At 36.3% G+C, this 14,380-nt stretch overlaps 1 protein-coding gene across 1 annotated transcript in view; it reads right to left on the bottom strand.

Moving 5' to 3' along the window:
• Positions 1-1,505: 1,505 nt before the first annotated feature.
• Positions 1,506-14,380, bottom strand: part of phf10 (PHD finger protein 10) — a 35,806-nt gene continuing 22,931 nt past the window's right edge. Inside the window, exons 8-12 of the mRNA XM_072580380.1 lie at positions 12,978-13,134; positions 10,962-11,114; positions 4,732-4,840; positions 3,329-3,517; positions 1,506-1,758 (exon numbers count right to left, since the gene is read on the bottom strand). Coding sequence (XP_072436481.1) covers positions 1,673-1,758; positions 3,329-3,517; positions 4,732-4,840; positions 10,962-11,114; positions 12,978-13,134 — 694 coding nt within the window. The 3' untranslated portion in view covers positions 1,506-1,672. The remainder of the gene's footprint in view (positions 1,759-3,328; positions 3,518-4,731; positions 4,841-10,961; positions 11,115-12,977; positions 13,135-14,380) is intronic.

Consider the following 14,380-nt stretch of genomic DNA (forward strand, 5'->3'; position numbering starts at 1 on the left):
TGTCTTCAACTGGTTGTTAGTGCAGCTACCAATGCACACTGATTCGTTCCGGAGGTGCTGCCTAATCACAGAATCACATTGAGCAGCGGATATTTTTCTTTGGGTGTTGCAAGTGCAGTCTGTATTCTGCCTAGAATGTGCAGTTTGATTTGATCGCCCAATGTTTGGAATATATGGCCCATTTACCTGCTATCATTACGTTCGCACTGTAAAATGGCACATCAAATTGCGACATATCATAGGATCTTCAGGTCATTTAGTTGCATTGATGGATCATATGCTACTAGTGCAGCACCAGGGAGATTCTTTGTACTTGCTTGGGAAGGGAATCAGCACCCCCTCCCATTACACTTCCCACGTGTGATGGGTCAGGACAAGAAAGGGGAGACAGATTTGGGACGATAGATAATCAAACAAAGACAAAATTCTTTTCAATTAAGTGAAAAGTCAATATAATTGAATAAGAGCTCAATATAATTAGGAGACTTTTTTTAACTCATTCAAAAGGGTGTAGGTCTCAGCCAAAAATTATTGTCCATCCTTAATTAGCCAGAGGGCAGTTAAGAGTCAAGCACATTTGGAATCACGGGTAGGCCAGACCAGGTAAGTAAGGACTGCAGATTTTCTTCCCGACAGACCATTAGTGAACCAGATAGGCCTTCATGACAAGTGACAGTGGTTACATAATTGCATCAGAATAGCTTTTGCAAAACCTGAATTCAAATTTCACCATCTTTCAAGGTGGTATTTGACCCCTTGTACCCAAAACAGTAGTTTAGTGCTCTGATTTAAGACCATTCACTAATGTGGAAACAGTCCATTCATTTCCAAACCACACCTTGTATTCATTGGTAGTGCAATGAACATAGTTATATGCCTTAAGATTTTCTAAGCCATGAGCAGTTCAAGACCTGAGTAGGATGGCTAAGAGGTTGGCTTCAAGGTGGTTTTTGAAGTTTGGAAGAGAAGTAGCAAGTTTAAGAGGAATGTTTCAGAATTGTGTTAAAGGTATTTAAACCTATAAGAGTTTAATTGGATAGATATGGGGAAGTTCTTTCCTCTGGTGGAAAATCAAGCATAAGTGACCACAGTCCTAAAATCAGAACTAGACTGTACAGGAGTGGAATCAATAAGCACCTTTTCCACCAGGAAGAAATAATGGGTGTTTCTCCCCAAAAGGCAGTAGATGCTGGGACAATTGGAACTTGCAATTTAAATAACAGAAATATTCACTGGGTCAGGTAGTATTTCTGGAGAGAGTTAATGTTTCAAGACAATTATCTTCATCAAGTGGCATTGGGTGTGAAGACCAAAGATATGGGAGGGAGTGTGGTAAATGAAGTTGAAGTTGGAGGTACAGACCAGCCATGATGTGAATGATCGGTGGAGGTAGCAGAGAGGCTGAATGAGTTTCTATCCATAAATTCTGCTGAATTTGGCAATTGACTAAAAAAACTCCACACAGCATATTGTTATTCCAAATAAAATCCATGCATACACATGGCTTTGTTTCACTGACATTTTATTTGTTTCAAAATTTTTCATACAAATAATGGAAATGATATTTATAAAACACATCAATGTAAGCACCGATATTCCGAGTCAACCAAAGCTTCAATAAGAACTTTAATCTGGCCCTACATTTTTCTGGATTGGTTCGGATATTGTAGCTTCATCCTTCTTTGTTATTTTTGGCTTTCCGTCCCCTTTTCTTAGTTGTGGAAGGAACATTTGCACAGCACTCACAAATCCAACGACCTGAAACAATTCAAAAACACCAGTCTTATGCTGCATAATGAATCAATCATATATAGACACAAAAACTCAACAGCTTCACTGAAATGGGATTCAAAATGGCCTAGGACTTGGCAGGCAGGATTCTATCCTAACTATTCTGATCCCACTATAAACAGCTAATTTGATTTTCACCAGCCATTTAAGAGATATATACTCAAGTACAGGTGACCAGTTAGTTCTTACTTGCATGCTTTTCTGATCATTCATCTACAAATTTGATTTCAGATCCAGGTTTCCCATTTACTGTTGAATGTTCATCGCTTTTGTGCAGTTTCCTCCAATGCATGTCACATTGCCCTAATCTTAGTACTGCAATTAGAATTAATAAAATACGTCTAACACAAGAAAGTGTCTGTTCAATAACTGATAATTTTTCCATACTAAATTCTCACTGCGCTACTGCCTAATTCACCTACATTCAGCTTATACAAAGTCCTCGTTAGACTGCACCCAGAATACAGTGATCAGATTTGGATAGCATATGTTACAAAGAGTATATTGACCTGACAGGGTGTGCAACATAAGTTGCCAAAATGATAGCTAAACTTCAATTATTAAAATGTGACGGGATATCACACAACTAGACTTGCAGAGCCTAGAATTAGAAATAATGGGTGATTTAATCAATGCTGTTTTTAATATATTGAAGGAGACAGATAAAAGGTAAAGAAGTATTTCTGCTGATTGGCAGGTCAAGGACTGGGTTCTGATGAAAGATCATGAACATAAAAAAACAATTTCTCTCTCCACAGAAGCCATGAGAACTGCTGAGTGGTTCAGGGAATTCCTATTTTTATTGTAAGACTGCAAATTAGACTAAAAATTAGAAGTGGATCTTTTATGAATTAAGTCAGAAAACAGTTGTACTCACAATAGGTTTGAAGTTTAGAACAGTCTTCTGCAAATGGAAATTGACGTTCAGCCAATTGTAAATTAAGTCATAGAGATGGATAGATTTTTGTTATCCAGAAGGTGTTCAAGAATACGGGGCAAAGGGAGGTAAATGGAGTTATGTTACAAATCAGTAATGGGCTCATTTAACTGCAGCAGAACTGGCTTGAAAAAAAAAATGTTAAATAGTTCATTCCTGTTTCTCAGTAAAATTCTTTCAAAGACACAAAATAGAACAAGACTACATATAATTCTGTAGTCATGATTTGCAGATGCCAGTGTTGGGCTGGGGTATACAAAGTTAAAAATCACAACACCATGTTATAGTCCAACAGGTTTAATTGGACTATAACCTGGTGTTGTGATTTTTAACTTTATAATCCTGTACTGTGCATTTCTCACTACTGTTCTTGTAACTTGTAGGATAACTGCTCTTATTAACAATATGCTGGAGATCTAGCAGTACAAGATAAATTTTGTTTTATAAAGAAGTTCAGTAGTAATCCAACAATTATTAGTCTAAACTTTTTAGGTTAATAATCTCACCTACCAAACCAAATGAACAGTCACAAATTTTCTATAGCTGACAATTAATATCAACAGGAATCACATAATGCTTTAAAATGCAGGTGCACATTACCTGAGGGGATGGAAGCAACTCCTACACAGAAAGTGTGATACCCACGGTCGCATTGATCACAGAACATCATTTCTTCCTCGTGATGTGGCTGGCCGCACACTATGCATGTCTTGCATTCCATACACTGCCAAGGATAGGTTTTTATTACAGCCACCAACTCTGTCAACATATCCAAGCAAGATGGATGGCCTGTGGAAAGCATTTGCAAGTTACCTACTCAAAAGTATGTACCTTTTATGAATCAGTCACCGAGTTGCTTCAAATAAGAATAGCCAATTAAGATGATCCAGCAGAACAATATCAATTGGATGTTTGTTGGTCACAAGTGCATTGAAATACAAGCTGCACCTCTCCATCAGTGTTTTAAGTTCTGTTTTAATTCTTAAAGTCACAGACTAGGCATTCAGTCCAATAGGCCTATGCTATGATAAAGACAGAAAATGCTGCAAGTATTCAGCAGATCAGGCATTCATGATGAGAAAGAGGATGGATCTTTCATCAGAAAACTATATGACTAATTTCTGCAAAAGACCATGAACCCAAAACATTAATTTTGTTTCTCCCTCCAACTTGTTGAGCATTCCCAGCATATTCAGTTTTAATTTCAGATTTCCTCCATATGCCTTTGCATTAGGACGATGGTAGTGTTTGAGAGAATCTTCTCCCATCCTATTTCAGTTCATCCCATTAGCCTATACAGTTATTCACTTCCCTCCACCAACCAACCCACAAAAAGTACTTGCTTAGTTTTATCTTAATGCACATATCACACATTCCGCAATCTTTTCACATGTAGCAAGTTCCATGTTTTAATCAGAATAAATTCTAGATTCAATAATTAGTGACTTTTTTTTTAAAAAAAGGGCCCCCTAATTTTGAATTCATAACAATTCATCTCCCCAATGATATGCTTCCATAATGTTCAAAATCTATAAACACTCCTGAAGAAGTGAGCCTTCATAGTAGTTAGGGCTTTCTTGATAGTTAGATCCTTTCAGTTAAAATTCAGTTCATCAATCCAAATTCTTTCAGCATTTTTTCCCCCAGAGAATTAGCATTCTTTTAGAAATGGGAAGTATGGTCGAACCAATTTAGCATAACAATGAAGTTTAATGTTCTATAATATTTTCATAGTGTAGAAGTTTTCTAATAACAGATCAATTAACCTTAGCAAACTGAAGTACTACACTATCTCACAATTCAGCCAATTTTTTTTTAAATCAGACAAGACATTTGTATTATGTAACAATTCACCATATAGGTGATCGGAGGAGCCTAGTTTCTGTGTTGTATTGCCAACTTAGTGTTAACCAGTTCACTGTCATCTCCAGTACACTTTCAACTATATTACATATAATGCACAAGACTGAATAGTTTTCACCAGTTAGTTTGGGCCCACTTACCACTGTTGTCACACTGGGAGCAGTGTATGAGTGCCTCAGGTTTGTTTTTCTTGTTGGATTCTCTACCCTTTAGACAAATTCCACATATTGCATTTGGAATGATCTTAGGCTGGAAGGGCAATAGTTAGAACAGCACTGTAAAAATCATGTCAGTGGAACTAGAACACAGAGTAAGGGCTCAGCAGGAAGAGAATCCTGGTTCTAAGAGATTTTCTTGCTTGTGGGTGCAAAAATACAAGCCAGTTATTTAGTTTAAAACCAGTGGATCAACCTTAAAATGTTATTACAATTACACTACGCAGATGGCACAGACTGATAAAGCTCTTAAAACACACGGGGCTTTAGTTTAGAGCATGCATATAAAAGGCATTAAAACAGACAGACAATCATGACCAAAAGGTGGAGTAAAGCGTATATAGAACAAGCTTTGAAAGCAGGCTGCTACTAAATTTAAAAATTGGGAGTGACACCTTAAAATAAAATGTATGCAAATAAAATTAGTACTGAAAATTCAGAAACTAAATTAGAAATTAAAACTAAAGTCACATTTGAAAGCATTTATTCCAAAACTCTCATTTTCTAAAAGGCCTTTAGTCACTACATGTGCATGCAAACACGCATCTGCACGTGTAAACAGAAAAAAAATGCATCCAGCACATTTCCATCACATTTCAGAGTATCAGATGTATTACAAAACTAGGAAAAACAAACAGGCATTTTCCACTGGAAATGGGAAAGTTGCAAGGACCTGCTGATTGTCAAACTTCCCTTAGCAACAGCAACTGACTTCTAAATGTAACTATTTACAAAAAAGTTAATCTTGCAGCCTTAGTGAGGGTGGGGAATGGGCAAGAAAATTATGCATGAAGTGGCATAATGGTCCCATTATAAAATAATATAGCATCTAATCTACCAGGAGCATCTTTAGTAAAAGAGCAACGTTATTTAAAATAATTTTGTAAATTTCAGCAGATTTATTCCATTTCCTCCTACTGAAATAGATTAATCTATGTTACAGATATTCCTACAAAAGAATATCAGAAATAGTGCCAGAGTAATTTATTTTAAAAATAAACACGTCTTTATAGATTCTAATGTTCAGAATTGAAAGCTGTGAAGCCTGTTTGGAGATCATTAACCTCGTCACACAAAATATCCCCAATTAAATAATTTCCAATAAATGAACGCATCTGATAAATTCATGTACCAGTACCCAGAAGATGCTGCTGTCAACTCAGTATTTAATATACAACTGTTCAAAAGAATTGTTCTGGGTGGAGAGGATTCTGCAGAGCCACAGTGGAATGCTACTCACTTTCTAAAAGATGACAGAGGCACTCTTAAAATCGGCTTAATGTTTTATTAAAAAGTTGTTCAGATGTGAAAAGTTTACATCAAAAATTTGGTAACAGGTATTTAAGTACTTTTTAAACGGAGGCTGCATATCTGAAAGGCAGCGCCTCTTAAATAATTATACTATAAAATAAGATCTATTGAAATCCATTGAAACAATGAAACATCTTACTATTTTTACAGTTCTGAGATTATTCTACAATTATTTAAAACAGAAAACTAAATGTAAAACTGTTGCTTGAACATCAAAACATTGTAAAATTCACTGTACTAATACCTAGAGTGCCAGCCCTCAGCAAAGTCAGAAATACAGTTCAGGTTCAGATTGTTTACAACTTTCTTTCATTTTACTGTTTCTCCACAAGTTCTGCTCCTCTCGGAGAAACTATGCACCAGCCACTCAATAAATTACGATCATTCTACAACCATTAGCACAGCCACAAATAGCGACTTATGTAGAAAAAAGTGCTTATATGCAAAGGATGCAAGATATTAAAGGTAAACTGTATCTATGTTGGTTATTTAGCATGTTAAAAAGTGCGGTTTGATGGATGATCATGAATTATATTTGACCCTTATTTCATATCTATAATTAAAAAAAGCTAAAGTCACATTCTTGCCTCATCAGCAGCTTAATAATGTTGCAGTTACACTGGCCAAGAACTAAATACTAATGTTATACACATAAAATGTGCATTGTATTACCTTTGCCAATACTGAAGAAATAAGAATTTGTTTGCCTCCTGCTCAGGACTTGCACATTTACTGTTTTCATCAGTAGTTACGGTGGTCCAGATAAACTGAATTTCAAGTCTAATTCTCTAACCGGCTGAAATTCAAACCATTGCCGCTGCCTTCCCATCTGGTACTGTTGTTTCCACCCTACTCCACACCACAAATCAACTGCTACTTTCACACTCACACTCAACTTCCCAAGTTATTACTCTGCTGGACAACTCCAAAGGAAATATCAAGGTAATCGCTAACATGCTCATAGTTACAAGCCCATGTTTTAAAGCAAATATACAAATGCAAAGTGGAGAAAGTATTATACAGCACAGAAGGAGGACACTTTACCCCACCCTGTCAATGCTGACCTTTGAAACAATTATCTAATTAGTCCCCTGCTCTTTTTCGATGGTTCAGATGAACTCAATCTGAGGGCTAAATTCCCAACTCTGTTAATGAATAGATAGCTTTCAAAAATAATCAAATGCTTTCAAAAAAACATAATTCCCTTCTCAACAAATGGATATTCTAACATCTTGTCTCATGAGGCCTGGGATTGAACATTTCACTACTAAATGTTTAAAAAGAGAAAAGTTCTTCAAAATAGATGAAATTCTTTTCCTCCGGTATGAAATAATGTACATTTACATACCACTCTTCATATCCTTAGAATATCTTAAAATACTTCATATCTACTGAATTACATTGAAATACATTCACATTTATTTTGGCAAATGACAGACCCACTTTGCATACAGCAAGATCAACAAACAGTAATAAATGACCTGCCATCTAACAATGGTTGTGGAGTGGTTCCCCATGGTATGTTTTACATCTGCGTGAAAGACAGAGATAGAGCCACAACTTAAAGTCTTATCTGCACTTCTGAAAGTACAGCATTCCCTCAGTACCTCATTGAACCACAGGTCCAGACTATGTGCTCAAGGCTTGATTCACCAACGAAAGCACACCAGGCCATACTGCCCCTACTGGGAGAAAGAAGTTATACCCTGCAAGGCAAACATCTAATCTTCTCAAATTCCACTTCAACCACTGGTGTACACAACAAATTGCATCCAAAACACAATCTCCCATTTGTTGACAAAATAAAATCTAAGATATGCAACTATCTTTCTGGAAAACTAGAGATAGGTTTTTGGAAATGAAATTTTCCTCTTTGTTTCTAGCTCAGCAGCACAGTCATATCAAGTTTAACCAACTTTTAGAGTATGAAAATGGAAAGCTCCACAATAACTATGTCAAATTGAAGTGACCAGAAGGAAACAATTGTCCCAATTGTGTTTCGCAGGAACCAGCAAAATTGGTTAAGTGACGACTGCTACTCACTTCAAATTGCGCTTTACAATGTCTTAATGCTCTCATCATATTCATCAGTCCTTAGACAAAAGGAGGAAAAAGAATTAAAGTTTAGTCCAAACTTTTCTTTCAAATATTTCTGCTCCAACAAATTAATTACCTAGCAAACTAAACTTCAGAACATCCAAACACCTCCCAAATGAATTAAAGTGTTCTACTCTCCAAGTTCAGCATCTATGGGAAACTAGAAAGCCAGTTACAGAAGTAATTTCAGCTAATATTAGGCTCGGGTTTAAGGAGAACAAAACATTCACGTTAGCCTGAGAAAGACATCAACACCAGACTAATCGTCAAGTTGTTTTGTGTTGTGAAGTACAAGTGACAAAGAAATTAACACTGGTGTGAAATCACTGCTGTAACCTGTTCACGTTACTAATACTGAACTGCACCATTTTAAATGTAGTTATGAGAGTTATTTCCATTCCAAGGCAATATTTTCTAATTGAAAGTAGTTCTTCTGTACAGAGGTGATGCAAAGCAGGTTTCTACACAGGGCTGAGAAAAAGCAACAAAACATGTTTATCTCAAAAATATAATAATGAGCACACCTGTTACTAAACTAACTGCTCATTTGGACTCAAGCCAACAATTAAAATAAGCCTTTCAACACGTCATAGACAAAGTTCTTTTACTGCACTTTACTCCTACTACCTACACCCAAGCACCTCAGTACAATAAAGCATTTCTTTTTATAAAAACAAAAACATAGAAGATACAGAACAAAAGCATCAAGACTAATTTTCATTACAACTTGCGAAAAGCATAGAGCACTAAAACACTAATTCACAGTGAACTTAGTAGAAAACACATTCATAAATTTAATAGATGAGGTCACCTTAACTGCTCAGTGAAACTAATTTCCCCAAGAATACAATGATCATATTTAAGAGAAATGTAATCAAATTTTGCTGCTCTTCACAGGAAAACAAGGATGCTGCTCAATTTTTGAGTCAAATGCAAACAAGATCACGGTTTGTATTTTGGCACAAAAGCAGCCAAATGTCTAAAGTTTTCCCTACAAATCTTCTCTTCCCATTTGAAAACATTGACTTGTTCTGCATTCATTGGCATTTTGCTAATTCAATATGACCTTTACAGGTCACAGCCAATGCTTTAAGGATCAGGAGGCAGAATCCTGTGGTTGAAATTCCCCTCCCGAGCGGAGACCAACCATACCAACTAGCACCCCTACTGTGGGTCCTGTTTAGGTTAGCTGCATAGGTCAACATAGGCAAATGATCAAACCTGGGACCTTCTGGATGGCATGTATTGCTCAGTAAGTCAGTTAAGCCATGGGAAAGACTATTTCATCTAGCCTGAATAAGCATTGCCAAATTGAGTCACTTTTTTCTTCCAAAATTCAGTCATGTTACCAGAGCTTGTTGCAATATTTTGCTTGATAATTCACTGCCAATTGTTAATCAGTAAATTTCAGTAATTAATTTGTTAACCTTTCTTCACAAATCACTCTTGATACCACCAAAAGAAACTACACTGAATGGACTTGCAGAAAGTAATCTCACCTTGGGCTACAGATGATATTTGCAAACTAGAAGACCATCAGAAACCCATAATGGGATTAAATGCTTCCAGGCATCCATTTTATTTAAAAGCCTGGACATGTTTCTGTTAAATGTACGTGTAAATGGAACAAAATACAACGAAGCAGCCTTGAATACTGATACTAAAATAAAAATTGAAATTTAACTTCATTTTTAAAAACCTTCACGGTCAGAGGAATAAGTATTCTCCCTTCCACTGACCAACTACAGAATAAATCACAAACTCCAACCTCCAGTAAAGCTCACAGAATGAAAAGAGGATTAAATATCTAAGGCTGGCCTGAAAATAAGAGAAGTAAACAAATGAATGAGATTTACTCTCAAGCCCTTGCATAGGCTAAAACTCACCTTGGGCAACAAACAGTTAAACCTCAGAAGTAATTAATTCTTCATCTAGAAGGAGCTAATAATAATGACAAGCTTCTCTTCTCCTAAACCAAGCGGTTGCTGGGCAGAAATTGAAAAACAAATTACGATTTGTTTGGTTAGGAGATAAAACTGAGTGCTAAAACAGTTATTGTTTGGCTGGAGATAGACATTTGCCAAGTTCAAGTAAATGATCGTTGGGTATTTGAGTAAGCCACTTGTGATAGAATTGTTCCAAGTACCAGAAAACCAGAATCCTTAAATTCTGGGAGACTCTTGTAGTCCAAGGACATTCTGAAGCCAACTGATCTATTGAACATAACGTGCATGAAACACATTTACTGAACTAACACATCTGATGGTAAATATTGAAACTAGAAAAGAAATAGTAAATATACCAGGCTACATGGAAATATAAATCCAAACATAAAAGCATTTCAAAAATAGTCAAAAATACAACTTTGACTTTTTATATAAAGTATGCTCTTTAGCAATAGAATCAGCAGAATCTAACAACAATAAAGTTAGTAATTAAGTGTGACATATAATACAGATATGTATATTAAAAAAAAGCAGTAGCTTTAGCAGAGAATAGCAAGCCCCAGGAGAACAAGATACAAGCCTAATTCAGTTCCAGTAGAGAAAAGAAAAAGAATTCGGATAACTTCACCAGTGAATCTCAGATGAAATAAAACAGGGTAAGATAAGGAAGCAGAAGCGAGAAACAGGAGATGCATTAGTGGACTGTGGCTAGTACAGGCTGACCAATTCTACCCAGTACAACAAAAAAAAAAGAGGGAGAGGTTCATCAGAAATGAAGTCTCAGGGGCTTTTATCTTCTACCTTGTACCCAGTAACTGATTTGGGTGTCACACTTCGTTTTGGCTCTTTCCATGGCCGTGTTCCTTTTTCTTTTGGTGTCTGCTTTCCCTGTGAGGAATCATCTTGATGTTCAATAGGGCTTTCTGCATCTGTTGTGCTCCCAGAAGAGGTATCCTAAAACAAAAGTGAAACAATAGTCTGTTGGGCACCACAGTTTGACAGGATTTAACACAGTTGTACTCAAATGAACTGAAAAAGTGACAAAAATACAAAAACGCCACCATGAGTTGAAAGGTGTTTGGGAAAAATCATTCAAAAGCAATACAATGTGCTAAGAGAAACACAGACAGGTGTGGTGATGTCTTTAGAAACTGGAAATCTACTGGCACAGAACTTAAAGATGGTTTCACTGCCAGAATGCACATAAAAAGCTAACAAAAAACCCTCAAGGAACAGCAGAACTCTTCCAATTGTCCACAACAGGGGGACATTTCCTTAAAATTAGTGCAACGTCATTCAGGGGTGATGTCAGAAAGCATTCCATCAAACAAAGGTGGCGGAAATTTGGAACTCTAAAGCTTTTGAGGCGGAGATCAATTAAAAATTTCAAAACAGAGATTAATTTTTGCTAGGCATTAGATCATAGAACCAAGATAGATGCATGGGAGTTAAGATTCAGGTCAGCCATTAAAATGAATGGTGGTGAAACAGGCTTTATGGGCTGAGTGACAGATGTCTGTTTTCTCCATGCAGTCAGCATTTGATAGCAATGACATTTCAACTAAAAACCTAATCCTCTGACAAATTATTGTTAATATTTACACTAAAGTAGCATGAATATTGAACTATATTGGAACAAAAGTTAAAATTAGCTGAATTGGGAAGTTCTAAATGGAAGCTACAGGTTCAGGACAATTAGTTCACGATATATACTAACTGAGAAAAAAGTCAATTATTTATTGATGCAGTTTTTATACATTTATAGATGTAGACACTAAACAGTGATATCTAGATCCTTATACTCATTTAGCAAAGCAACAAAAATACTGTTGTTTGGCAAGAGAAGGTCCGTACCAATACTTATGAATACATACTTGCAATGATACTAAAAATCATATCGGCAGACACCCTGGTAGTTCCCAGGATGCCCAGAGATTTCATAACCTAAAAAGAAAAATCACAAGTGTGTACTCAGGAAGTGAAAATTCCAGGCAGGACAGAATGATTGTTTTCAAAAAGGAGCCATGCTTTTCATGTTACTGGAAGTTTAAGAACATGAAATTAAGTATTTTAGATGAGCACTATAGGCAGATACATAGCTGAACATTAGTATGGTAACTTTCCAAAGGATAGCAATACCTGGTTAACTTATGATTTTGATTTTTAGAAAGTACCAAAAATCAGTAAAATAATTTACCACCTTTAGAATTACAATTGTCTCAACATAGCTAGAGCTAAATTAAGCTATGTTGAATAGGAACTCCTTCTCTAAAGAGATCAAAGGTGGTTATGAAGTGGGATTAAAATTGGTGAATAAATTCCTTTTCCAAACAAAAGGGGGAAGGCGTAGCTTCAAATAATAAATGTTGAATAGATGAGAAAACACCTCTACTAACTGAGCACTAGCATGAAATAAATTCTGAACATTAATAATGGGTTTAAAAGTCAAGTTTTCCACTTACTAGGCCGCTGCCATTAACTGTAGCAAGAACCTCGTTCGCAGCGTTACCGTGCGAGGTTCTGACGTCACATCACCGGCTGCTAGAAGTTGTGTGCAGATGTAATAATATAAATTATTCCTAAATTTTAGATACCAGTAGTAACAGCATTATTCTATACACTTAGCCAAAGTACACGCTTATTTGCTACACACTTAGCAGAAGTAGACTGTATTGGACTAGAATGGAGTTGTTTTTGATTTGGACTTTGTTAAATCTTTTATACAAAATACATTTTAGTGCAGAATAGTCTGGGCATTTAAAAATTTACAAAGATAAAGTTTTCAATATAGTCAGGTCTTTTTAGTTTGTTTCTTACTGAGAAGCCTTTGTCTTCCTTTCGTTCATCCTCAGCACGCCCATCTTCTGCATCATCAGAATCTCCATCACTGTCCAGTGCTGGCAGTTCTGGATCCAGAGGTGGCTCATACAAGGCTGTGTTTACAGGCAGGTAACGTAACTCATTGGGAGAATACCTAGGTAGATAATTAATGCATTGCAATTCAAATTAACGTCCAAGCTTTTGCATTCATTTTTGCTTTTAACCTCAACTTATAAAATTTTAGTTTGTACGACAACATCAAACTGAACTAATTCTGAAAATTCTGCAAACCTCCAGAAGACCTTTCTTGAGCAGAAATCTCATGTGTTCCTCAGTTCTAGTCCAAACTGTACTGTACAAGAAAGATCGCAGTTCCTTTGCCTTTCTAAAGGCCTTGGAAAAACCTGGGAATCAAACATGCTCTTGAAAATTTTCTAGCCCTGGTTTCTGATTCACATATTGGTATGATGATTTGTTAGCTTTCTCTCGTGTTCCCTTCCATTCTAACTCCAACAGCAAACTTGCACATCTCTAACAAGGAATATTGCTATCCAAACATTGTCACAGAGGAAGCTCATCCATTCCTCATTAGTGCTGAGAATGCTGGTTAAGCTCTTCTCCAGAAGACTTACCTCTGAATAAAGACATGTACATTAATTGATATTACAAAAGCAAAAAGGTATTTTTTCTAATCGAATCTAACTTTTTTTGGGTACCTGGTTTTCCTTAAGGATCACAATTTTTAGTCTCTGTTTTTAGGAACTCTCACCGCACCCTGTTTAGTCACACCTCGTAACCTCTCCCCTGAACTCAATTCCAATGTGGAGTGCCTGGAGACTTTCGCATTATACAGACAATACATTATATTTCGAAGATTACAAAATTCACCGAACTTCAAAGGACATCACTGGCTGCAAAACTCTTTGGTAAGTCTTAAGCAGTGTTAAACTATGCTGATGTTAACTAAATGCAAGACTTTCTTATATGTGGCAAGACAATGCCATACCATTGACAAAAGTACCACGAACAGAATTCTTCAAGGTGACATAGTAAATCAATTCACTATTACATACAATGGATTTAGTCTAATGTCATTTGATGATGGACAAATTTATTCTGGATTAATATTTACCCTTCAACCAAAACAGATTAACTAGTCATTTCTTACTTGTGAGACCTTACTGTATCCAAATTGCCTACATGTCAACTACCATTCAAAAGAAATTCACTGACTGAAGCCCTTTTGATGCCTTGAAGATATGAAAGGCGCTACCTATATGCATGCCCTTTCATTACTTTTCAAACTAATTTTTCCCTCAAGTGTGACCTTCACAAGACTAACACATGAAGAAATTCTTATTCAATGCAAAACTCTTCGGTAAATCTTAGGCAGATGTCAG

Source organism: Chiloscyllium punctatum, chromosome 11 (assembly GCF_047496795.1).
Source record: "Chiloscyllium punctatum isolate Juve2018m chromosome 11, sChiPun1.3, whole genome shotgun sequence".
In the NCBI taxonomy this organism is placed as follows: Eukaryota; Metazoa; Chordata; class Chondrichthyes; order Orectolobiformes; family Hemiscylliidae; genus Chiloscyllium; species Chiloscyllium punctatum.